This window comes from Lissotriton helveticus, chromosome 1_2 (genome assembly GCF_964261635.1).
Source record: "Lissotriton helveticus chromosome 1_2, aLisHel1.1, whole genome shotgun sequence".
In the NCBI taxonomy this organism is placed as follows: Eukaryota; Metazoa; Chordata; class Amphibia; order Caudata; family Salamandridae; genus Lissotriton; species Lissotriton helveticus.
This window is the reverse complement of record NC_136058.1, coordinates 81,807,800-81,835,476: the sequence shown is the minus strand read 5'-3', so window position 1 is coordinate 81,835,476 and position 27,677 is coordinate 81,807,800. Positions and strand designations below refer to the sequence as shown.

General features: G+C 45.8%; 1 protein-coding gene across 1 annotated transcript in view; it reads right to left on the bottom strand.

Moving 5' to 3' along the window:
* The window catches only part of DNAI4 (dynein axonemal intermediate chain 4), a 496,013-nt gene that overhangs the window by 168,102 nt on the left and 300,234 nt on the right, over positions 1 to 27,677 (bottom strand). The window contains exons 9-11 of the mRNA XM_078668935.1: positions 25,176 to 25,318; positions 20,171 to 20,257; positions 3,663 to 3,814 (exon numbers count right to left, since the gene is read on the bottom strand). Of these exons, the coding sequence (XP_078525061.1) occupies positions 3,663 to 3,814; positions 20,171 to 20,257; positions 25,176 to 25,318 (382 nt within the window). The remainder of the gene's footprint in view (positions 1 to 3,662; positions 3,815 to 20,170; positions 20,258 to 25,175; positions 25,319 to 27,677) is intronic.

Genomic DNA, 27,677 nt, shown 5'->3' with positions numbered 1-27,677 from the left:
GCTGCATTATAAAATAAATGCATATATGAATTATGAGCTAGGTGTGTACGTAAATACACGGTAACAGTTGCCCTGACGTTTTTAAAAAACATTTTTTATTTCATCTCTTCAAAGATTACTTCACAAAAATTATTTCTTGAAAAATAGCACTTTGAAAATATAGTGCACTTATATTCTTGTTCAGGTGATATTTCAAGTAAACACTTGTTGATCATGCAAAATGTGTTGTTTTTAGTGGGTGAAGTCATTTTTTCCGAGATTCTTCACTCACCATCGGCGCACATTCACTAAATAGACCCTGCCAGATGCGGAATACAAAGCTTCTCATCCATTCCAAATGAAGTACTCTGTAAGAGGCAGAATCATATATTCAAGAACCAATAACGTTATGGTGAGACTGAAATACTCTAGGAGCTAATCCAAGGTGTGATTGGCATTGCTTTTGGAGGGTAATCAAACACGGCAATTGTTAAATAGGGATAATCCAGAGCCTATTCTCTGGTATTAATTGCAAATGGTAAATTTAACCAATACACATCCTGTTTAACGTTTATCTCTTCCCATCAGCTCAATTCAGCTGCTCTTTTGGATTTAACACCTTGCCCTGTGCAGGCAATACTCAAGTCCTCAGCTCTGTCCCAGATGAACCTAACCAGGTTTTATCCTGCTTCCAAACCTGTATGAGTGCAGTTACCCGCTGGACACAGAGCAACTGTGTTGGATGTTAGCTTGGGATGGAATATGAAGGGTGATGTGGAATGCTGGAAGGATTCGGGGATGGGCGGTTGGAAATAGAGGGACTGGAAGGTGAGGTACTGGTGGCCGCATCTGCAGAACTAATCTGTAGATTAAACTCCCACTTAACTTTAAGTACGTTGGAAGTGTGTCATGTTTTCAAACTGTCTCAAACTTAACAGAGACATATTTTTTTAGGTGGACAAATCTCAGAATTGTACTACTTCCTGGTGGCCTACCGACTACGGCACTCAATCGAGGCTTGCCTCCTCAGCTAAAGATTTGGGCATCAATAATGACATCCAACTCACTCTTGGGAAACAAATCAATCAGGTATCCAGAACATGCTGCATGCTCCTCAAAAGGCTGAGAACGATTGGCCTATTTTTGTCACTTGACACCCGTAAAAGTATAATGTGTTCATTAATTACCACTAAACCCGATTAAACAGTGTTTACCTGGGGATTCCAGACTGTATTTCCCTCCATCTACAATCAAGCAGAATTCAGTCGCTAGACTGATTTTAGGGCTTTCTCCTATCACCAAAGAGCCATCCGATCTTAAATCCGTGAAGAAAATCCGTCAAGAAGCAAGCGCTCAATATTTAGGCCCCGTCCATGGTCCAAAAGCGATCAACATCAGGTTCAATTTACTGTGTGCATACGTTTACTCCATACTTTCCTTCTCAGCCTCCTTGGTCTGCCTCAGACAAGCGATTCGTCATCCCTTGCATATTCAAACCCCGGCTCGGGGGCCACTCTTTTTCCGACCTGGCCTCCAAACTCTGGAACAACCTGCCTCTCTTACACAAATTCACCATCTGCCCATCAAAGTTCACAAAAGACCTTAAAACTGGCCTTATTAGATAACTGCCTTAGGATTTTCCTTCTCACGTTTCTTGCTAATTCCTTTCCTCTCCCCTTTTTTTACTCCCTCTCATACAGCACCAGGACGCTCTTAGATATTTGTTGTGCTACATAACAGAAGGTCTTGGAGACAACTAGAGCTACTGGGACAGATCAGGTCCTCGGGTCATGGCGGACCGGCTGACACAGCTGCAGGATGCAGTGAACTCGGCTGCTGGGGGCTGCGTGCAGATCATCGCGGCAGCCGTGCGTGGAGGGGCCACACTGTCCCGCGCTAAGTGAAGTGCGTGGCGCAAACACCGGACTATACAGTGTTCATTTCACCGTCCATATTGCGCTCTTTAAGCGATCGAATACAGGACAGGAGGTACCGGGAACTGGGACGGTACTAGAGGTGTTGCAGGGTACGCTGTCTTGGTTGCCGTGGATGGCGGGGCACTGAGTGGGCCGGAGGAGTTGTGTACACGGCGCTTTCAGCTGGGGCGCACTTACCTGCGCTCTCCAAGGCCAGTAACTCCCAGCCACAGACAAGGAGGCAACATCAAGCATGGGGCAGATTCCCTCTTTCGGTGCGCCTGATCCCAACATGGAGGCTGCAGCACAAAGGCGGACAAACCCCAGTCACAGAGGCCCAGGAGGCACTAGATAAGTGGGAGGTCAAAAGCCAGAGACCTCTGGGTCCTCAGAGGAACAGAGTGAAGACCCAGCAGGACTTTGGACATAGTTCTCCTTGTATCTACCCCTACCTCTGTTCCCTTACCTCTCCCCTCTTCCTCCCATGCCACATTCGTCTTGTTTCATGTTCCTTTGTGACATTGCTATTTGTTTGTCTTTTTTGAGTATGCATCACCATGCCCCAGTAACTGTTTATAACCATGTAACTGTTACCAAACTACCTACCCCCTACCCCTCCCCGCTCTACTCCTCTTCACTTTCCTGCAACTGACCTCTGCCCCCACCTGTTCCTGGCCCTAGTCCCCACCCTGTTTACCTGTGAATTTTCCCTCGTCATTTGAGATCTAGCTATTTTGTCTGAGCCCGATGGAGCTACCTGGTTTAGCTATAGGGGAGAAAGGTCGGGGATTCCCTCCTTGGACGTCACCTACCCAGTCGGTCTTTAGCCAGACTTCCTTTCGTCTCTCCTTGTCGTCTCTTCCCGCATCCTCCCTCTATTTATGTGTCTCCTTCTATCCTCTCTCAATGTATTGAGACTGAACTATTTTGTCTGATGCACGATGGAGCTACCTGGTTTAGCTATAGGGGAGATGGGCCGTGGACTCCCTCCTTGGTTGTCACCTACCCAGTTGGCCTTTAGACAGACTTCATTTCGTCTCTCCTCGTTGTCTCTTCCCCTATCCTCCCTCTCTCAAGACCTAGCTACTTGGCCAAAGCCCGATGGAGCTACCTGATAGCTATAGAGGAGATAGGTTTTGGGAATTCCCCCTCGACCGTCACCTACCCAGCCGGACTTTGGGCAGACTTTCTTTCGTCTTTATGCCATATCTCCCTCACACACCTTTACCCTTACCCCCTTCCCCTCTACACTTCACTTATCTCATTTTTATGCTCTTGTAATTGTTTGTCTAGCAACTGATGTAAATTGGAACTGATGTAAGCTTGTAATTTTGTGGAACCTCATGTAAAGCGCTCTGATACCTTCGGGTCTAGCCAGCGCTATATAAAACTCTTAAAATAAAAAAAATAAAAAATTAACATGTATGCGGGGAAGGATTCATCTAATCTTAATGAAGTGGACAACAAGAAGTGACTGGAGTGGTTACAGAGGGGAAAGAGTGCCAAAGTACTGGGATGAAAGATAAAGTGGTATTGCTTTAATGCCAAATGTTCTGTCTGAGGTAGCCACACCATACCATAAATGGTGCTAGTGAGATACATCACACTGGTTTGTTAGTCTTTTAATTATTTGAGAGGGATGAGGGGCTAATGAAGTAAAGAACAACTTTACATTTCTACAAGTTCTAGGCAAAAAGCATACATTTTCTAAATTAATTGTATTTTAGGCACCTTCAATCCAGTGTAATAATTAGAATTGAAACCTACTTGCTGTCCATTACTGGGATAGAGTTATTGTTCTGCACGTTGTAGATTGCCACTGTGCCGTTGTACATCCCAACTGCTAGGAGGTTTGGATTAGATGTGGAGAAGTCCAATGCTGTAACGCCAGCTTCACAAGGAAGAATTCGTTCTGGCCACTGAAATTGTGCAAATACTGAATTTTATGAACTGCTTTAAGTCATGCGTTTCATTTTATCAATCATTGCAATTTTTTTACTACTGCGATTGCTGGTTGTTAGAACTAGGGAGCCTTGCTTCTAGTCAGGGTTAGGGGGATACACACTTTAGATAACTCCTGCTCACCCCCTTGGTAGCTTGGCACGAGCAGACAGGCTTACCCCAAAGGCAATTTGTAAAGTATTAGTACTCACAACACACAGTAATACAGTGATAACACCACAAATGGATGCCATACCAGTTTAGAAAAATAAAGTATCTTTATCTAAATTCAACAAGACCAAAACAACAAAAATCCAACATACATGTAGTAGAATAGCACTTCGAAACAGTTTTTGTTTACCTTTTCTAATAAGGTGTTCAAACTTGATAGCACAATAGCGCTTGTTCGTTTGTGAAAACGCACTAATTTAGTCTCTATGCAGGGTCTGGGAGACTTCTTTCATCACCCAATTTCAATTTCCTTTTTTCTTCCCTTTCTTCACATTCACAGGATTTTTTTGAGTTCACTTTTTTTTTAGTTAATTTTTTGTGGCACATTACTAATACCAATACTAACTTCCCCTATTACTGTATCCAAACTTGATTTCTTTGTTAACAGCCTTGAAAAAGTCGCATTAAGCGAAAAAACACGTGTCGGCTGTTCGGCTTTATCATCTATGTGTCAACAATTTGTCAAATCGAATTACTGATGATCAAGACTGTGATATAAAGGATACCCTAGTTGTGTAAGTCCTTGATAGTAAATATATAAAAGAAATATATATCTATGATTTGCGGAATCACTCCAGTTATGACGTGCCGGTGCATAGAGTGACAACACGTATTTATGCATGGCACACCGGGTCTTGTGACCATATTGTCAGACAATGGCACAGTCAAATTTCCCTGCATGAGTTGTGCTTCAAGCACCAAACATGATGCGATACAGATAGCTACAACGAAGTGCCATGAATGAATGAACTTTATTTTTTGTGACATCACTCTGATAACCATTCTTGGGTTTTATGTACTTTTCCAAACCAGGAATGAAGATACAAATACAGCAATCTTCAGGTGAGTAATATGTCATTAATCATGCATGAATGTGTTACATGTTATGTGTGATTGAGATAAATTCCACCGTAGTATTCTGTGAAAGCCCTGGACCCAAGAGGCCTTTTTTTTTAGGCTGAAACATGTTGACCATTTATCAGGGCATAGGATCATTATATCCTTGCTCTCTTTTAATGAACTTTTAATCATTCCAAACAACCACTAAGAAAGGGATACTTTGTTTGAAGTATTTTTATTATCTTTTTAAGATCTCAGCTAGAGAGAAATAATTAAAGTGCTCCCTGTAATATGGTCGAGCCCAATCTGTTTTTTAGGAACCAGGATAAGACCATATGATGAAGCAAGCCAGTACTAGGGTGAGTGAGGGTCGAAACAAAAACATGATTTTTCTATATACATATATATACATATATATATATATATATATATATATACATATATATATTCACTGAAAAAACCATAGGCTTCACACCAGTTATAGTTAGGGATTAGCATTTAAAAAACCTATGAAATTCACTGAAAAAACCATAGGTTTCACACCAGTTATAGTTAGGAATTATCATTTAAAAAAACCTATTAAATTCACTGAAAAAACCATAGGTTTCACACCAGTTATAGTTAGCTGGAAGTTTAACTCGCATAAAACCATTGAAATTCCCACGTTATAGTTAGTTGGACTCACTATAACTTGCGCTTGCAATGCACTGCTGATGACGTCACATATTACATCACTCATGACATGGTCAGTGACATCACTCATGACATCACTGATGACACCATCCTTGTGACAGAGTGACAGACATCCTTTCACTGTAATGTAACCCTTGAAACACATATTTAATAATAGAAAGTAAACCTTTTATAGCCCCCAATCAAACCTAGGGGGTCAGGGGGGGTCTACCCTGCCCCTTATGGTCATTTCCCCCTTTGTTTTTGCCCCTCTTGTGTCTCGATCCTACCGAGACACAAGATGGCGGCTGCTCCGGACTGTTTGGAATGTTGACAGACACCCGAGAGCCAATCAGCTTTCCGCTCGCGTACTCGCGTTGCGCGCCAGGTGCGCGCCCCGGTGCACGTACCGGGGCGCGCATATAGATATATATATTTTTTTTAACCTAAATTATTTAAAATCCTCTGGAGCACATATCTTGAGACATAGAAAAGGCACATCGGGCTACCAGTCCCTACAATTTTGCCAAGTTTGGTGGGAATCCATTCAGCCGTTCGGGCTAAAAGTGAGTCCAACCGCCCTATGGAAATTAACATGGGGAAAACACGTTTTGGGCCCCCGCTTGACAAATCCCCCCCAAACTTTCAGAGAAAGAGCGGAGCGGAGCGGGCCATCTTCTTTGAGAAATTCGCGAAGATTCGTCCACCGGTGCCAAAGTTATTCCCAATAGAATGTTGCGGATTTCCTATGGAAAACAATCCTAACTATAACTACCTACTGGCGACCACCAGTAGGTTATATATATATATATATATATATATATATATATATATATATATATATATATATATATATATATATATATATATATATATATATTCCACACAATACTCCAAACCACCTCCAGCAGCGCCGGCGAAGAGTGGGGAACGGACAACTCAGTTGAAGCAAGTTCGTTTTTATTTCAACCAGTTTCCAGCAGTGACGCGTTTCGGGCTGAGCAGCCCTTGATCACACATATATATATATAAATCCAGGTCAAAAGAAAACTTCCATCTGAGGCATCCCAGACAGAAAGTTGAAATGCCTTTATTTGAGGGCAAGGCAACGTGGCATTACATCAGAAAGCCTTCATTCCAAATTAGTCCCAACGCGTTTCGAACATCTCTGTGTTCTTGCTCATGGGAAACAAGGAAACTGACATGGCAGTCAATTACGAAAACTGCCTTAATAAGCTCTCAAAGCTCCGCCCCCATCAGTGAGTGCTTTTCTCAAAGCATATTGGAGCTTGTAGTTTATCGTAGTATTACCTATGTGGGTGCCGCCACTCTCAGTATAATCATCCATATTCAAAGCCCCAGTGGGTGAAGTAACCTCGTTTGTATGCCTCCATGCTTTAGTACATGATAGCTCCTTTCACGCTCGCAGGTTACGAGCGCTGGATCCGCCTGAAGTCAACAGCGGGCTTCCTCGTGACCAGACACGGCCGCCATAATCCAAGTCAAAAGAAATCGTCCATTTGAGGCGCCGCAGACAGAAAGTTGAAATGCCTTTATTTGAGGGCAAGGCAACGTGGCATTACATCAGAAAGCCTTCATTCCAAATTAGTCCCAATGCGTTTCGAACATATATATACATTTATATTTTTTATATTGTATTTCATCAAGGTGATAAATAGAGTCTAAATGGTGTACCTGATCGCAAACAAACTTGGTATGGGATACTTTTTGTAAGGCATTATTTGCCAAAGACAGTGGGCACATGGGTGGGAAACTTTATTAAAATATAAAGGTTCAAGAAAACAGATGGCCTTAAGGAAGTATGTAAAAATAGCAGATTGTTAAAACTAATTTTCCCAAAATAAGTTTGCACTGTATGTGAACAGGCACCATATCCAGCACATTACTTCACACTGCCACAGTCCCTTACAGTAAATGCTGACCTATCCTGATCCACCATGTAAGGTAAATCCATATATGAACAAAGGGTTGGAGTTCTGACAGCATCAACATTGCAATGTTGTACCTAGGACCAAACATGCACATCCGTACATAGTAAACAAGCATTAGCAAAGCCAATAGGTCCTATTGCTTGGGAATATGCCAGGCCTTAATCAGTCTAAAAATAAAGATAATTTGCTATAGAAAACAAATCGTTTCTTGACCTCAGAAAACACACACACCACCATATTACTGCCTGTCACTGAAGGGAACTACTTTGTCTGTGGATGTGTTCCATGTGAAAGGGAAGCATGCTCTAATTCGGAGTAAAGTCAGCCAATGGCTGATGAGGGCTGATGCATTGCCCCTTAATGCATGCTGGAGTGGTTGGAAGAAAATTGTGAATGCCACCAACCACAGACTAAGGGATGATGTCTGGCTGAAACCCCTATTAGCAACTATGTTATACACTTAATTTTAATATAATCAAAAGGTCTTTGCTAGCACAGACCGAAAAATCTGATATTGCATGTAAACCTTCTGCCTTTGAGAAAGGAAGAAACAGAAAAAGAAGGAAAGGAGGAAGGAAGGACGACAGGAAGGTAGGAAAGAAAGTAGGAAAACGTAGGAAGGAAGAAAGGAATGAAAGAAAGAAGGAAGGAAAGAAAAAAGGAAGGAAAGAAAGAGAGAGAGAAGAAAAGAAAGAGAAGGAAAGAAAGGGAGAAGGAAAGAAAGGGAGAAGGAAAGAAAGGAAAGGAAGGAAGGAGAATGAAAGAGAAAGAAAGAAACAGGAAGAAGGAAAGAAAGAGAGGAAGGAAGAGAGAAAGAGACAGAGAATTAGAAAGAGAGAGAGAGAGAGACTGGAAAGAGAAAGAAAAGAGAAAGAAGACAAAAATAATGAAGAGAAAGAGAGAAAGAGAGAAAGAAAGAAAGAAAGAAGAGGATAACAATTATAGAACACAAAGGCAGCACTAACGTACTTATGATGTAAAAACAAAAAACACTGTCACTAAAGGAAACTAGCTTGTGTTCAGATGTGGTCCTTGTTATAGAGTAAAAAGAAATCACTCAAAGTGATATTACCCAGTGGCTTAAGTAGGCTGATCTACTGCCCTGTGCGGTCTGCTGAAGTTTTTCAGAAACAAAGTTTGTGTGATACAACAGACCAATCGGTGAAGAGAGGTGGTTGAAAGCCCCTATATGTAAGTATATTATACATCGATTAGTAAAATCAAATGTTCTTGACTAATTCCCGACCTAAAAATTACATGGAACAAGAAATTAACTCTTAAAAGCTCTATAAACATGACACCTCTAAGAGTAAAGCAACGTCATTAATTACACTGTTTGGGGGCGGGGGTTATCCTGCGTTATGGCTCACTCCAGATTGGGTCCTGTCCGTTCATTCTGTTAGAGTGGTCCTGATATTCTTATTCCAGACTCTGGGTTCACCTGAGGTAGCGGACAGCAATGAATACATGGATCGAGGGGGGGAAGGGGGAGGGGGGGGGGGGAATCATAGGGGACTTTTCTGATTTAAGAATCAAGTTTGGAACCCAAGCAGTGCAGTTTCAGATGAATGCATTACTAGTTGGGGCGAGTAGGTTGACATGGGGATGTGAGGTGACTGCATCAGACGTCGGTGGTGTATTACATCCGATGTTTGGCCTGGGGGGTACTTAGAAACTGCTTCAGTCTGATTCAGTCACCTCACATTCCCATGTCAACCTAATCGCCCTAACTAGTATCAGCGGCGGCTCCTTCGCTAAGGCGGAAGAGCCTCACCCCACTGCTTCAACTGCAAGCTGAATACAAAAAATAAAATGTTAATAACATTCCATTAGTATCATTTTGTTTATTGTATTCAGCTTGCAGTTGAAGCCAGGCGGGTGGGGCTGTGCACCCTGCATCATAGGGGTAGGAGTGGGAGCAGCACCTTAAGTGGGCCATTTCGGGCCGGCCAAACCATCATGGGTACTCTGCATGTTTTCCACCCAGGCTGCATTACAGCCCGGGTGGAGAACACGCTCAGCCTGCCAGTTCCTGTCTGAGCGCCAAACCACGGCGCTCAGACCAATCACAACTCTGCTATGAGGCAGCATTGTGATTGGTCAGGTGCTTCTGGGAGGCTGTGTGTTTCCTGCTGAGTGCAGAAAGGAGGATGGAGAAAGAAGAGGCAGCAGCCGGTAGTCGGCAGTATTAAGGTAAATGCTATTTTTTTATCCCACCTCACCACCCGGTAGCAGCCACTACTGCTAGTAATGCATTAATCTGAAATTGCTCGACAAATCGATTGCAATGCAGTGGAAGATGTTGAATCTGTTAGGGGATCTGTGCCTACAGTGGATGCCTATCCTGTTTACTCTAATAAAACTATACAGACTCAAATGATGTGTGGAAACAGGATTTCAGTGAATATTTATCATTTGTGCATAACTAATTAATGTCATTTGTTTTAGTCCTATTAAAACCTGTGTCCAGCGCACGCCAGAATTACAAAAACAATATGCTTAATTTTTGCTTTCCCTACTGCTGGATTCAAACAGCTCATTTACAGGTATTTACATTGCTGTGCTGTGAGACTACGCAGCATCACCGAAGTCTGACTGACTCCTCGACGAAGAGGCACAGACCTGCACCGGGAGACGAGGAGACAACCCCCTGGTGAGCGGTTAGTGCGGCTGGCAGGCAGAGGCGCCAGTGGGGAGCGCCAGACCCACCATCTTGCAGCGGCCTGGTGTGGTCCCGGGCGCCCTAGCTAGAAGTCTGAAGCAAATGTCCCAAAGTCGAGGGGAGCAGGGGGGAACCCGGCAGTTCCCGAGGCAGCAGCTCGTGAGGTGAAGATCCGAATGGCAGCGTAACCCCTGTGAGGTTGGTGCTAAGGGCGGCTCCGGGGATTCGACGACGCTGAGGGGCCCACACAGCAACGGGACACGGAGCGTCTACTGTGCGCCATTGAGTAAAGGCGGGCACTAGCAGCGCTCGCAGCACAAGTAGCAGACGGCCACCGAGGTGCGACGTCCTGGTGGGTTGGCTGGGTCCACTAGTGACCCCACGAAGGTGCCTGGCAACTGCGGGGCAGAACCACGTCACCCTGAGCGGACGGGCTCCACTCTGCCACACAGAGATCCTTGGTGCAGGAGCCCGACTTGGTGCAGCCGCCCTGGGCCTGGCGCAGCCCACTGGAGGGCGTGAACCTGGTGCCTGCTGTGAAGCTCGGTGAGTAGCCGGTGGACACAGAGGGGGACAGCGGACAACACGACTCGGAGACCTCCAGAGACAGAGCGAGAGGAATCGGGGACGACGTCTGGGCCCAGTGGAGGAGGATAGCAGAGACCCTGATGCCCGGTGAGGAGAGAGGTCTGCAAGAGACGCGGTAAGCGTACATCGACGTCGCCTTCTTGCGACAGGGCCCAAGCAGGCAGGATCAGTGGTGTGGTCCCAAAGACAAAGCCGGTGAGTGGAGTGTTTGGCCCCGGGGACTTGGGAGCGGCTTGGCGGATACTTCGGGGGCCTGCCGAACGAGGGGTTCCCAGTCAGCAGAACAAAGAGAGATTTGGGAGGAGTGGTAGCATGAGTGGACTGTTGTGAGCTAGCCCTGTGACCGGAGTGGGTGCACGACAGGCCGGTCCCGATACCAGGCAGGGGGCCATTGGACTGCTTGGCATGATACGACGCCCTGGCCTTTTCTTACCAAACGCACGACCAACAACCCACAGACTTTCATTGAGCGTGGCCGCATGGTAGTGGGTGCGCCAGTGCAAGCGCCCAGGACCTAGTATAAGTTCCGGGAAGGGAGACCCTAACACGAACTATATGTACCATGTCCGGAGTGAGAGTGCGTAAAGACAAGACAGTTCAAGACCTGATTGCAAAAGCCCAAGGGACCTCATCACCTAAAGACATGACCACGACAGCCACCCGCCCGTCCACAGGCTCCGGGGAGGGCTCGGAGCCTATCATGAAGGCCTTCATAGAATCATTATTCACAGCATTAAGGGATGACATCCACACTCTCAAAAAAGAATTTACAGAGGAGGTCAAAGAGATCCGCAGAGATGTTGACGGGAAAGGGGAATGAGTCATGACACTGGAGACTAAAGCAGATGGGCACGACACGGACAAAAAAGCCCTACAACAGGAGATACTCAGGCTCCATGACCAGCAGGTAGATTTGCAGTCCCATATGGAAGATTTAGAGAACCGATTTCGACGCCATACGTTCGAATAAGGGAAGTGACATGGGCTGATGATACCAAAGATCTGTTCAGCTTTACTAGAGAACTCTTTAATCACATCTTGGGTCGTCCACTAGAATCAGAACTTCGTCTGGACCGAGTGCACAGAGTGGGACCTCCGAGAGGGTCGTCAGCCCCTCCGCAGGATATTCTGGTATGTGTGCAGGACTACCACACGAAAGAGGACATTTTAGAAAAAGCTAGACAGCTGCACCCCATATCATACAGGAACCAAACGCCGGTCTTGTTGCAGGACTTGTCAGCGCTCACTTTACAGAAAAGACGATCATTCAGACAGGTTACAGCCCACCTCCAACAGCTTCAAATCCCTTACAGCTGGGGCCACCCATTCCGCATAGTGTTTAAACTTGAAAACAAGCTGTATCAGACCCGCTCACTAAAGGAAGCCTGCCGCCTGACAGGGATAGACCCGCCTGAAGATGAGGATGGACCACCGGCCCACATAGGGGGTGCTACAGCCATGGGCCCCCACTGGCGTCAACAGGGCAGGAGGCGTCGCGTCAAGAAACCCCCGGCGTCCGAGATAGCAGATGGTCAACTAGCGACGGTCGAAGCGGTAGCTTCAGATCTGGCATCGACCCATCCCAGTTGACTTTAATGGCCTTGACGTCTGCAGCTGCAGCCCGTTCATTTCTTATGCCGGTCCATCGGCGGGAGGGAAGAGTGTTTTGATCTGATTGTCTTACCCCAAGTGAACATATTCCTGATTGTCCCTGAGGGTGATGGACTTTGGACCTTTGAACTGTTGGGTTTTTGGGAGTAAAGGGGGCGGGAGGAGGGTGGGTGTTGTTTGGGGACGTGGGAAGGGGAAAGGGGAAGGGGAAGGATGTCCAGTGCTCCGCTCCCGATTTCAGCTTAAGGAGCCCTTGTCCATGCGGCACCGTAAACTCCCTATACGCCATGCCTATGCTTACGCCTATGGCACTGCCTGCCGGGCTTCCCACATTAGCCTGATCTGGTTCCAAGGTGGTCATGCCCCCCACCACCCTTAAGATCTTGACCCTCAATGTGAGGGGTCTCAATAATCCCGTTAAGCGACGAGCGATCCTGTCCTGCCTAGAAAACACGCAAGCTGACATCTGCTTACTTCAGGAGACTCACTTACTGGCGCGTGATTGCTACCGACTGCGCTCGCGTAAATTCCCCGTGCTGTTCTTTTCTTCTAGCCCCACCAAGACAGAGGGAGTGGCGATTTTAGTGGTGAAGCGATTCAAGGGAGAGGTATTGCACAAAAGTGCAGAACTTGAGGGGAGGCTGCTGACATATCGTTTTACCCTGGGAGGCCTCTCGTTTACCATTGGGTCCCTCTATGCCCCGAATGAAGGACAGGAAAAGTTCCTACAATCAGCTCTCACTGAAGCCACAGCCACACCAGACAGACACATTATCTTGGGGGGGATCTAAACCTAGTGTTTGATAATGTCTTGGACAGATCTAGTCAACGCACCCACCAGGCAGGTGCGCTCTCAGCTGGTGGCCTAGATCGTTTACGGGACAAAGACCTACATGATCTCTGGCGTAGGTCCCACCCCCAGGAGAAAGAATATTCCTACTACTCTAATGCACACAAAACGTACGCCAGATTAGACTATCTCTTAGCCTCAGGCCCGGTCTGCTCGCTCACAACCACGACTGAGATAGGGGTTACATCACTCTCGGATCACGCACCAGTCACTGCCACACTCACTTTCCTGCCTGCAGCTTACCCCCCCAGAGTATGGCGCCTTAGGGATGCACTAATATACAGGGTGGACGTTATGAAGCACATTCAAGACACAATTAGCGACTACCTTTCTCATAATGCCAACCCAGATACGACACCTGCGACACAGTGGGCGGCGCTGAAGGCGGTGCTCCGAGGGGAGTTTATAGCCCTCTCAACAGCAGACAACAGAGAGCGGCAGCGCAAACGCGAAGAGCTCATGCAACGCATTCGCGAATTAGAGCAAATGCACCAGAGAACGGGGGCCCCAAGGGTGTGGAGACAACTCAAAACTATTCGGCACCAATTAGAGGCTTTGGATCTGGACCGCGCCAAATTTGCGGCCCTACGGCTGCGGCATGCTTATTATACTGGGGGGGACAGGTGCGGCCGCCTACTGGCTAGTAGGTTATGGGAAACACGTCAGCAACAGAAGGTCAAGGAGATTATCCGGCCCGATGAGACTAGTGTCTCGGAGGATGCTGAGATTGTGGAGTCATTCCGAGACTTTTATGCCACCCTCTACACTGGCAGTCAGCTGAGGGGCTCAGAGGCCGCCTCTTTCTTAGACTCAGTCACACTACCATCCTTGACTACTACTCAAGCAAAATATCTTGAGAGAGACATTCAAAAAGAAGAAGTAATTGCCGCCATTTCCAGACCTAAATTAGGGAAGGCGCAGGGACCGGACGGCTTCCCCGCCATTTTTTATAAGAAGTTTTGCGCAGTACTTGCCCCAATCCTTACACATCTGTTCAATACGTTTGCGGAACAGGGAGCAATACCGCCTGACCTCCTACGGGCCTCAATAACAGTTATTTCTAAGCCCGGGAAGGATAGTACTAAATGCGGGGCCTACCGGCCAATATCTTTATTAAACGTGGATCTTAAATCGTACACTGGGATCCTGGCGTCTCGACTAGCCCCTCACCTACTTGGACTTATAGACCCAGACCAAGCTGGTTTTATCCCTGAACTCGAGCCAGTAGATAACATTAAACAAATCATCCACCTCATAGAGAAAGCCGCTCGAATACCTGGGGAGAGGATGATGTTAGCAATAGACGCCGAAAAGGCTTTTGACCGCGTCCACTGGCCCTACTTAGAGCAGGTTTTGGAGCAGGTGGGGATTGGGTAAAAATTCTGTGCCTTTATCATTAACTGCTATAACTCTCCCACTGCGGTAGTACGGGTGAATGGCTACAGCTCTGCCAGTTTCCCCATCGAGAGAGGCACGAGACAAGGGTGCCCACTCTCGCCCCTTTTATTCGCCTCATACATGGAGCCACTATCCCAGAGAATACGACAAAACCGGACAATCAAAGGGATCAAGTTTGGTGGCGACACCCACACGATCAGTCTCTACTCAGACGACATCATGATTTCTCTAGATTCCCCACGGACGGCCTTGCCAGCCTGCTTAGCCAATCTGGACGCCTTTGCTAAGGTGTCCGGGTTCAAAATGAACACCGACAAATCCATAGATCTAGATCTTTCACTTTCACCCTCCACAAGATCTTATCTACAAAAGCTCTTTCCCATTCAGTGGGCACCAGATACGGTCCCGTACCTGAGAATTCAATTGGCCTCCTCACTCCCCAACATGTTCGCAGCTAACTACAATTCACTCCGCGGGAAGATCCGAGGAGAGATAAACCGGTGGAGACACTACCCATTCTCCCGGCTGGGTAGGATTGCAGATGTCAAGATGACCATTCTGCCCCAAATCCTCAACCTTTTTTGGGCTCTCCCGTTACGACCACCCGCCGGCTGGATCCGGCAGATACAAGCCGAACTGGCCCAATTTATCTGGCAGGGCTGGAAACCTAGAATGCGGAGGTCATTGGCCCCGCTTGCCCGAGAGATGGGAGGATTGGGGATACCTGACCTCCACAAATACTACCAGGCGGCGCAATTGCACTACCTGGTGGAATGGAGTAAATGGGAGTCAGAGAAACACTGGCACTTTCAAGACCAAGCGGTGGCCAGCCGTCCACTGCAAGAAATCCCCTTCCTTCGTAAGGCCCACCCACCCCCTAATCTTTATGCCTCGTTTATAACACGAGTTCCCCTGGAGGTGTGGGACGCCACTAACATTGCCCATGATTTTACAACCTTTCCCTCTCCCCTCACCCCGCTGGTGGACAATCCAGACTTTGGCCTCGGCACAGCAGGGACGACTTTTGCCCATTGGAGGTCCGCGGGATGCCCCTTCTTATTTCACATCTATGGAGCAGAGGGGATCATTCCCTTCCCCCAATTCAAACAAGATTTTGGCTTCTGAGAGACAGAACGGTATTGCTATCTAAAAGTGAGACACTGGGCACTGCAACCACAAGTACGCGCAAGCGCGGACAGACGGCTTCTCCCTTACGAACGGTGGCTCATCTCCCACACATCAAACACTAAACTCATATCTGACCTTTATAAGATGCTGCAGGTAAATCAGACACATATACACAATCCAGGCAGAGAGCGATGGGAAAGAGAGCTGGGTAGGGTCCTTAGTCACAAGGAATGGGAAAAGATTTACTATAGAGCACGCCACTCCGCCTACCACATGAGGCTCACGGAGACACTCACAAAAGTAACAACATATTGGTATTATACTCCCGAACGATTACATGAGATGGACCGTGGCAGAGAGGCGACCTGTTGGCGGGGTTGTGGCCAAGTTGGAAACCTAGTGCACCTACTATGGGATTGTGTCCACCTCCAACCTTACTGGACGCAGGTGTTAGATGAGGTGGATAGACATTTTCAGACAGAGCTCCCGCGATTTCCAGCATATGTCATACTGTGGCTTCCTAACCCCCTAACATACCCACTACGTTCCCGTAGAGGTAGACAAATGGCCATCGCTCTAGGCGCCGCAGTGCAGAACATACTCACACATTGGCGCACCTCCAACATTCCCACCTTTACTGAATGGCTGCACAGGTTGTGGCATATACTTGGAATGGAGAAATTATCACTCACTATGGCTGGGGAGGGTGATAGATATGAAGAGCTTTGGCAACTATTTAGGTCCCTCTTGATCACGGAATTTAGGGAAATCACATGTCCACGGTATCTAAGATTGTTGAGACTCACGGAACCAAAAGAAACAGACCCTTAAGGCAGGAGTAAATATTGAGACACAGGAAGAGAGAGCGGCAGGACAGCTTAGAGGTAGAAAGGGAGCACTGGACGGGCGGGAGGGGAGTGGGATGGGGGAAAGGAGGGAGGGAGTTCTTAGTTGGGGGGGTTGTTTCATTCCCTCATACCATATGCCAACGCTTGGCGGATTGTACTTTGTACTTTGCAATGTGCCTGTGCCAACCTCCTAATTGCTTGTACGTTTCACTTTGATGGCACACGATCAGAATGTATATGGTGTGATTTTGTTTCGAGCTGATATCAATAAAAATAGTTAAACAATAAAAACTCTTACCAATTTGCACTCAGAGAAAGGGAAATAGACACCAATCCCGTTACAAATGATAAGAAGCAATTTGTCAGACGAAATAGCCTGACATTTGACCTCTGTCTTTGAAGCACCTGTGTTGGACCTGGGATCTCCAAGTCACATAAGGTAGCTTGGCACTAAGTGGGAAGGCCTAACTCCAAGATACATGTGCTAAGTTTGCGTCGCACCCTTCAGTAACATAACGTCCATCCACTCAAAAATAAGGACACTACACCAAATTTAGAAGAATACGGTCTGCTTTATAAAAACTCTTTGTTAGATTTTCAGCTTATTAGCAGATTCCAATACATTAAATATCTTCACATGTCATTATTACTTTATGTCACATTCTGGATGATATTACCAACCCTTCTTCCCCATTCACGGTTTATGTAAGATGACCCTGTAATGTAAACAAACGTTCCACACTCTACAATTCTAGGTTAAGATTCAACAGGTGACAAGCTCGTTTACAATACACTGAAACTGAACTTTACCACTGAAGTTTCATGGATATTTCAAACGAGTTGCACAGGTTTATAGCCCAGCTTCAGTAATGTCACCTAATGACTCGATGTAACAGCTGGGGCCTAAAAGAGGACAAACAGGTAGTTATTTTTCCTGATTCAGGGCTACATGAACTTGCTCCCGAACCCACTTTAGGCTATGTGGGCCCTCTCAACGAGCGTTGTGTTTCTGGGACAGATGCAGCTCCCACACCCTTCCTTATCCCCAGCTGGGCCCCTTTTCCTGGTCTCTGGTACTGGCAGTGCAACAGTATTTAGCCTCGTTTGAGTGGGGGGGGGTCCGGTCACATAGGGTAATGTTATTACCTCCACACCCTTGCTCGGTAGCCGGTCCTCGGCCCGGGGAGTAATTTACAGTCTCCTTCGTTATTTCGTCACACTCCCCGTGACGCTCTCCACCTCCCTCCAGTTATGCGGCCCGGCTTACTTGTTTCAGAGTTAGTTAGCCGGTTAAGCTCAAACGGACGCCGGTATCCGGGGACACAACAGCGCCTTCTGTCACTCTGGATCCTCAGTGCCTCTGTCCCTGGTCGAGACGCTTCTCCCTCAGAAGGATCGTGCAGACAGACTCCGCCGCCCGGTGCACTCCTCAGAGACCTGCACCTCCGAGCCTGCGCAGAAGTCGACGCCGTAGCACTACTTCCGGCGCACTCGCTCGGCTGCTCCTACTTCGCTGTCTCCTCACGCCGAAGTTCCGCCTCTCTCGTCCAGCCTCCTCCGTCGCTGCTCCACCTCCTCGGATGCCACTCAGCACTCTGTCAACTCGCAGAGGAAATCTGCGCCGGATAGGGCGCCCTCACCCCGCCGAGATGTCAGCTGGTCTCACCAGTCCCACGCTCGGTGAGTCCTTGATGAAGGAAGCGCTAGCTCCTTAAATGCCTTATGGGAAGGGAATTCAGTGCTGCAGTTTCTAGGAATGATCCTTCAGGGTTAGACTTCTTCACCCTTCCAAACGCGACTTATCTCAGAGACCCCAGAGCCCTTGGAATGTCTTGGGGGTCGTTCAAGAATTTTAGGAATGGACTTCCCTGGCAGGGTTTGGTCAACACCAGTGGGAACAAGTCAGTACAGGAGATCGGCCGGCCCACAGGTCAATCCTACTCCTGGTAAAGCGCTGTCCTCCTCCTCAGAGTCGCCTCCCTCCTCACCAGTTCCACTCTCTAGCACTCACTAGTCAACAACAAAATGGCTGCCTCGCATTCCGCCTTATATAGGTTCCCCTCCAAAGGTCCAGCAAGGTCCAGAAGGTTCTGGAAGGTCCCTATTCTAACGTATGGGTCCTGTCTTGAGATGACCGTTATGGCAGTTACTGGCGACCATTTTGTGATTCTTGTGGGTTTTTAGTCAGGGAAGGCACCTAGGCCTCGGGGAAAAGGACTATGAGGACAGAAAGAGCATCTAGCCCCTAGGTCAACACCTCAAAAAAGAATCTAGTGGACATAAAAAGAATGAAGGGTTATGAGGAGCAAAAAGGGGCAAAATAAATAATTAATAGGAGGGGCTACCCAAAAGCAGACAGGTCTAACAACCTGCAATGTGACAAGATAAACACATAATTTCAAGGCACCATTATTTATTGCTCGGACTGATGTATTTTGCAGGATTTGAGGCACTCAAGTTTGACCGGTTGGAAACCCTTGAATTGCGTTTACCCATTGCAAGGACTGTATTGTGGGTCAAGCAGTTCTAGCTGGAGGGCTTCCGATAATGTCTTGAGGGAGAATCCTACATGACGGCAACATGAGAAGAGCTCAAGTCCCAAGCTGACTAGAACATAGCTGCCGCCCTTACACGTCTGGGCCTCTTAGCATATGGTACGGTCGACCACCTGACTCTCCTCATGCATTTTCATCCCATTGGAAGTATAGGCTGGATGGAGGAGAAGCTATCCCAACACAGTCCCCTCCTCTGACTGTTGCTGCAAAACTGTTTTCAACTAAAGTGACACTGCACAGCCTTGCCAGGACCACAGGAAGAGGAGAAGCAATATTGTATCGTTAGAGAACGTTTCCTGTCTGGTCGATTACAGTTAATACATGGTGAAGGGCTTTAACTGCAATTTGGAGGGGTTCTGGAGGGGGGGGAGGGCAGGGGTTCAGGGAATTAGTTGAATTGTAGATTCCACTCTGTCAAATACATTGTTCTAGAAAGAACATTTGTATACCAGTCACCTTTGGTATTTTTCTTTTGTGTATGCATTTATTCCAGCAGAGGTTTTACAGATGCAAATTGTGCTTATAAATGCTATATTTTTCAGTTAAAAAAGTGGTGCTTCAAGCCTGTGGGGTTTGGAGCAGGCAATGCTTTGGTCAGCTTATCTGAATTACACCCTGAAGCCTCTGGTCACAGGTGAGTGCATGTGCTTTGCCAGCTTACCTGATCAGCAGCATTATTAGTACTAGTTCCATTCCATTATTACATTGTCCACTCTTACAGCACCCTGGCACTCGGCAGATACATTCTTGATTCATAAATACTCATAAATATGTATATAAAAGAATAATTAGCATGTTCCTTTACTCACCCTCGAATATTTTAACATGATACATCACAAAAGAACTATATGAAATATTAAGTGTATAGGAAAAATAATGTATTAACCAAATGCACCAAATTAATGTATGTACAAACAGAAACAAACAGCAAATCAACAGGACAAACTTCAGAGAAGACACTGGAAAAGCACACATCATTTAACTGTTTGAGTTACTTACCGTAGTGTTCTTTAGTGACCAGCAGCATGCTAATCCCCCCTTCTGCTTCTTGAAACCAAATTCTCCATAGCCAACCGCCAAAAGATCCTGAAAGAAAAAAAAGACTCATTTAGCAAAACAAAAGATTTGTTTGTATACAAATGAACATAGCAAATACAAGGAGATGATGGACGGAGCCCTGGAACTTTGCAGACACTCACCCCCAGTCACTGATCTGGATTGAATCCATTATCGCTCGTTAGCTCACTACGCCACCCCAGCTCAGACCCAGCCATATGCAAATCAGTCTTGACTCTGTGCCTCATGGGAACAGTCCAGCTCGAACTGCCAATCCAGGCCTTCCCTGAACCGGAAACAAGCATCCCGTGACCGGTTTGGGGGTAACAACCCTCATCAGCCAGGCTAGCTTGAAACCAGTGGCAAAGTGAGCAAGGGACTCACATCTGGGCATACCCTGCCAACTTGGGGCGAACAAAGCAAACACAAGGAGATGATGAACGGAACACTGACATTTTTCAGACTCTCACCCCTAGTCACAGATCTGGGGTGAATCTATCATCGTTCTTTAGCACACTTCGCCACCTCAGTTCAGACCCAGCTATATGCAAATCAGTCTGGGCCCTGTGCCTCATGGGAACAGTCCAGCCCGAATTGCCAAGCCAGGTCTTACCTGAACCGGAAACAAGCATCCTGGGACCGGTTTTGGGGTAACATCCCTCATCAGCCAGGCTTGGAAATAGTTTCTCACAATTTAGAAAATATCAATGAACTGGAACTAGAGAACGTCTGGTAAAGAAGAAGAGGGTATGTTTGCAGAGTGAAAGATCAGAACCCAACCATGGAAACATACTTGAATTACACAGTATTGTGTGGGATCTGCATAGAGAATAAAAAACACCCCACTATTGTTTAAATGATGCAATTAACAGTGTATGTACATTAAACTTTGAGGAAAGTAAATTCATTGTTGATAAAGAATCTTTGAATAAAGATCAAAGTGTCAGAGACCTTGATAAGTACATTTTTACTATATCTCTTATCAGTATGAGAAGACCTACTCAAAGCTAATGTAGCCCATTTCAGGATCTTTGATAGCAAAAGTAACACAACTCAAACAGAAAACTTGGCTGTTGGAAATCTGTATGGTCACCCTGCATATTTCTCCTTTTTGCTTGACCCTATATTTTTACTGGCTTTAGAACTCTGCACACTTTACCCCTGCTAACCAGTAGTAAAGTGCCTGTGCTCCCCATTTAACTATGATTAAATTGGCTTTTTCCTGATTGGTATATTTACCTTGCCTATAATGGTATATTTACCTCGTCTATAAGTCCCTAGAATATGGTGTACAAAGGGTACCCAGGGCCTGGAACTTAAATGCCACTAGTGGACTGCATCACCCATTATGCTATTCTCTACGGTGCCAATGCAAACATGGCTTCAGGCCTTCCCTGTGAAGCCTGACTGTGGCAGTGTAAAACTTGTCATTGAATCTGTCAAAAGAGCTTTTTTGGCAGATAAAAACATTCCTTTTAAATATTAGTAAGTCGCCTCTATGTAAGCCTTGTAGCCCACAAAGTAGAGTGCATGGTGTTTAACAGTGGGTCATATAGAAAATGAATGTTACCATGTACTTACAGTGACAAGGTCTACAAAGCCATTTGACACGTGACCAGCTTAGCTATCCAATGGAGAAAACCAGAGTACAGATTAAAATCGTATTACTTTCTCTCAGGAATGGGACCAGCTACAAAAATAATTAAACAACTCATTTTAATAGTTATTAATAATGCACTTCAATGGTGAATTCAGATTTCTGAATAAATATTCAGGAAAAGCAACTTTTAGAAAGTTACCTTTTCCCTGCCTGAAGCTCCTGTAGGCTAATTTGAATTAACTCTCCAGCTCCTCCCAGCCTGTACGTTGCCTGAATAAGGTGTGACTGAGGTGTGAAACTCCTCCCAGGAGCTACACAATAGGCCACTGTGACTGACAGGTTGACCTGAATTGGCAGGGATGACTCCTTTCAGTTCAGCAGAGGGGTAGGGCCTATGCAAAACCCTGTTGATAGTTCACACCATACTGTCAAATACTTCTTGACAGGTTTGTTGAGCCACATGCTGCACTTGGGGCACACTTAAAAAAAACAGAACAGGATGCCAAGACAATTCTTGGGGATTCCATATCTGGTTGTTGAAAGCCCCTGCTTTTGTCCTACCATACATCTGTCTCTGGGTTTGTCATGGGTATAGTGTTTGCTTCAAACTGGATATTAGTGTTAGATATTGAAGGATACTAGGATTATCAAAGTACACTCCCCACACATACCAGAGACCCCAAAGCCCAAGTTTAGTGTGGTCAAAGACATTTGTCATCTTAAAAATGTCTTTACACATGGCTTTTTGGGCCTGTTTACAGTAGGGCAAACAAAAAGTGCTGCAAAAGTTTGTAGAGTCAGTCCTGGGACCTTTTACCCTATAGGTTAGGGAGGGACCAGGAGTTACCGCCACCCATTAGCTAGTGCCAGGCATAAATGTGGTATCCCCAGTCACGCTCTTCAGAGCACTTTCTGGACCTCTGGAAGATCAGAAGAGGACTGGTCCTACAGTCAGTGACCTTAGAGGAGCCCTGAAGGACTGGACCTGCTTCCTTTGGCACCCATGACAAATAAGTGGACTCCCTGGGTGAGTTGAATGGCCTCCTTTGCACAGGGAAATAGCAAGCTGCAAGAGGCCTTTTACCGGAAGTACCCAGTTGACCAGTGGCAACTGGACATGGACTCAACTGTTGGACTTTGCCAGACATACAGTGAGTCTCTAAATGCCTCCCCCTGAGGTCCTGTTGGGCTTTAGAAGCATACTCTTGCTGTTGGTTGGGACTGAGTCAGAAGATAAAATCTTTAACCAGGATGAACCTGTTAGGTGTACCCGACCTGTACTCCATAGCAGTCAGCCTGAAATCGAGCCTAGGTCCCAGTCTACAGCAACTATTGACTATCATTTGCACTTTGTGCTTCTTAGCACTATGTTTACTTAAAACATTAAAAATTCATAGCCATGATTCCCCTTATTGGATTTTGTCATTGTGGTGTAATTTTGTTTCTTAGATTTTAACTCTATTTTCTAATTCAGTTTGAGATGTTTATCGTTGTGCATTTTAAAGTTTCTACTGTTCTGGTTCTACATAAATACTTTACACATTGCCTTAAGTTAAGCCTGTTTGCTCTGTGCCATATCTGCTAGTGGGTTGGGCTCAGGTTAGTTTAGCAACTTCAGAACACAAGCACAGGTGCACCACACATCAAAATTCAAGCAAGAAGAACAATTATATAGTCCATATCCAATAAAGACGTTCTTCAATTTCTCTCTTTTTATTCCGTTTCCAGTGGATTAAAAAACAGAGTCAAATTGTATGACTCTTCACACAGTACGATACAAAACGATACAGTACAGCCGCGCATTTCGTCCTAGTGCAGGACTTCTTCAGGGCACTAAGTACTGGGTAGATCAAACACATCCAAGGGCTAGTGAGTCGCAGGCTTCGTTGCTTATTAACTGTTACCTGTCAAGTGAGATATTATGTCTAAGAATGTGAACCGTCTATATCTAGACCACGAACAGATGATGGTTAGTAGGAGGATCCCAACATAAGGATGTTGAGCACCGCAGTGATGTGTTGTATAGAGGCTCACATCCAACTCTTGAAATTGATCATCTCAAAGTTACGCAAGAAGGCCTACAGGTAGGGTAAGCACCTCCACCTGGTTAGAGATGAGCATGTACAATATCAGCCTCCACGAATACCTATAATCACATCAGTACAAAGGAAACGTCCCAATACTAATATCTCGTAAATTGGTAAAATATTAAATGGACAGGAAAACAACAGACGAAATGAGGCTGTTGCAGGCAGGCAGAGTGCCGAGGGTCGTGGCAGCAACGCATAAACGGACAAGCCTTGTCCATTTATCCGTTGCTGCCACGTGAGCCTATACGCAACACATCACTGCGGTGCTCAAAAGCCTTATGTTGGGATCCTCCTACAAGCCATCATCCATTCGTTGTCTAGATATAGACGGTTCACATTATGAGACATAATATATCCCTTGACGGTGAACAGTTTATAAGCAACGAAGCCTGCGACTCACTAGCCCTTGGATGTGTTTCACCCACCCAGTACTTAGTGCCCTGAAGAAGTACTGCACTAGGACGAAACGCGTGGGCTGTACTGTGTGAAGAGTCATAACATTTGACTCTGTTTTTTAATCCACTGGAAATGGAATAAAAAGAGAGAAATTGAAGAACGTCTTTATTGGATATGGACTATACAATTGTTCTTCTTGCTTGAATTTTGATGTGTGGTGCACCTGTGCTTGTGTTTTGAACTGTTAGGTTCCCAAGGGAACTAGCATTGTGACCGTGGGTGCGATTCACTAAGTATAGAGGGGTTAAGACTGGTGAAGGGATAGCAGGTTAGGTGCTGGTAGCTAGAAGGTTCCACTGTCAGGATCGCCTGTTTACACTTAGTTTAGCAACTTTCAGGGTTCTCCGTGTCAAGAGTTGTGATTATTCCTTGAAGGGGGCAGTCACCTAATTTCTTACATTGACAACTTCGAAAGCATAAGAAAAACTAGAAAAGACAATGACATCTATGTATTCACCAAAAAGAGACAATATGGACTAACACAGGATCTGGTTACAACCCTTCTAGAAGACATAGTAACCACATAGTATAAGTTACAAACCTAACCACCCTCAATAAAACTGGCCTTCCTACAGACATAAACAGCAAAAATCATACAACGATTTGAAAGATGTTTCCTTCACTTCCTCTGTGATGGACACCTGTGTACTGTTGTTTTAGAAATGCATGGCTTGTCTTAAACATATTAGTGTGGTTTAATCCGACATACAACTACCTGGAATTGAATTTGATAGAGCTCATTATTCTCAATATGATGATGCACATTGGCGAAGAAGTAGAGCATATGCATGTAGCAACTTACCGGGTTCTTTTTATTCCAAGCCGTACTGCTTACGTTGCAACCTTTTGTCAAGTCACATGTGAAGGACCATAAGCGATTGAGGCTGATCATCACAGTGTCGGGGCAGACTTCTTTCACTTCAATTCCATAAGCAAGGTCAGGGTCTAAAGGACAACAGCAAAGAAGCACAATTAGTATCCATCTGATGCACTCTTCCAAACCACATCACCATCAAACTCTGCTTTATCATTACAAAGTAGTAAACACAAGCACGTCATGGTATTTTGCAGGATAGAACAAGATCTCTCGTGAACTACGTAACACTAAAGTAACTTCATTATGCTCTTGACAAACAAATTCAGGAAGGAAAAAGCAAGTTACTTACCTTCAGTATTGCATTATCTGTTAGAGACAATGACTAGCTGCAGATTCCTTCCCTTTGGATTTCCTAGGCATCAGGCTGGATCCTGAAACTTTTACATGACCAGTAACCCTTGTGAGCGCCATGGGGTGGCTCCTTTTCGCTCCGAGTGAGGCCACTGGCGTTGGTTATGTCATCGTGGTCTCATATATAGGTGCTACCCACGCGCGCGGACATCAATACTTTTCACTTTTCCATGCCAGAAGTGCGGAGACATGATGTGACTGACGTAATAGTGTGCCAAAACTAGGGCACTGTAAAAGGCAGTAACCCTAGCCCTAATAAGTCTCCAGAAGGTAAATAGCCATTACAACTAATTCAGTACAACGCAGGCCATTAAAACGCATGCCATCACAACGAAGTACCATGCCATGACATCACAATGCCATTACAACGCATGGCATTACAACGCATATGCCTTTACCAAGCATGCTTTACAATGATTTTCTCTGTAAAGGCATGAATGGTAAAGACATATGTGTTTTACATGTAAGTATAAGGTAAGTAATGGGTTTAGGGTGGGTGTGGGTTTTGGGGTGTAGGGGTAATTTTAGGGTTCATGGTGGATATAGGTTTTGGGGTGCCAGGGGTAATTTTAGGATTCAGGATGGGTATGGGTTTTGGGGGTAAGGGGTCATTTTAGGGTTTAGAGTGGGTATGGGTGTAGGAGTGTAGGGGTAATGTTAGGGTTCACGGTGGATTTAGGTTTTGTGGTGTTGGGGCAATTTTAGGGTTCATGGTGAGTTTGGGTTTTGGGGTGCCAAGGGTAAGTTTAGGGTTCAGGGTGAGTTTATGTTTTGGGGTATAGGGATAATTTTGGGTTTCAGGGTGGGTATGGGTTTTGGAGTGCAGGGGTAATTTTAGGTTTCAGTGTGGGTATGGGTTTTGGGGAACCCAGGGTAATGTTAGGGTTCAGGGTGGGTATGGGTTTTGGGGTGTAAAGGTAATTTTAGGGTTCTGGGTGGGTAAGGGTTTTGGGGTGTAGGGGTAATTTTAGGGTTCAGGGTGGGTATGGGTTTTAGGGTGCCAAGGGTAATTATAGGGTTCAGTGTGGGTTTGGGTTTTGGGGTGACAAGGGTAATTTTATGGTGCTGGGTGGGTTTGGGTTTTGGGGTGAGAAGGGTAATTTTATGGTACAGGGTGGGAATGGGTTTGGGGGTGTAGGTGCAATTTTAGGGTTCAGGGTGGGCTTGGGCTTTTGGGTGCCCAGGGTAATTTTAGGGTTCAGGGCGGGTTTGGGGTGCTACGGGTAAATTTACGGTTCAGGGTGGGTATGGGTTTTGGGGCGGGAAGGGTAATTTTAGGGTATGGGGATATGCCTATTAGGGTGGTAAAGGTAATTTTAGGATTTTAGGGGATATGGTTATTGGGGTGCTAAGGGTAATTTTTGAGTTGTAGGTGATATTAAAAAAACACACATATATGTATAGATATATAAATAGATGTGTGTGTATACACATACATTTACATATATATACATAAAGATATGTATACATATATCTATATGTATGTATGTATGTCGGCCTACTTATATAGCGCAACTGTCACCCAAAGGGTATCCTGGCGCATATACATGTGAATATATATACATATATATATGTATGTAATGGCATGCGTTGTGTTGGCATACAATGTACCGTCACATATTCCCACAAAGTGGGGAGGCATGGGTGGTCTGTAAGGAATCTGCTGCTAGATATTGCCTCTACCAAATAAAGCTTTCCCGAAGGTAAGTAACTTGTTCATCTGAGAGAGACTTCCAGCTGCAGATGCCTTACCTTTGAATAGATACTCAAGCCATATCATCCTGGCGGTGGGCTGAGGACAATTTTCTCCCACTAAAAAGTCCTGCAGGACCGAACGGGCAAAATGCCTGTCTCTGCGGACCGGACTGTCCAGGCAGTAGTGCTTGGCAAACGTGTGCAGAGATGCCCACGTTGCTGCCTGGCAGATGTCCAGGACTGGGACACTCCAAGCCAGTGCCGTGGTTGCAGCCCTTCCCCTGGTGGAATGGGATCTTAATCTCACAGAGGGCTGTTTCTTAACCAGGGCGTAGCAGATTTTTAATGCAGAGTACAGCCCAGCAAGAGATGGTCCGTTTC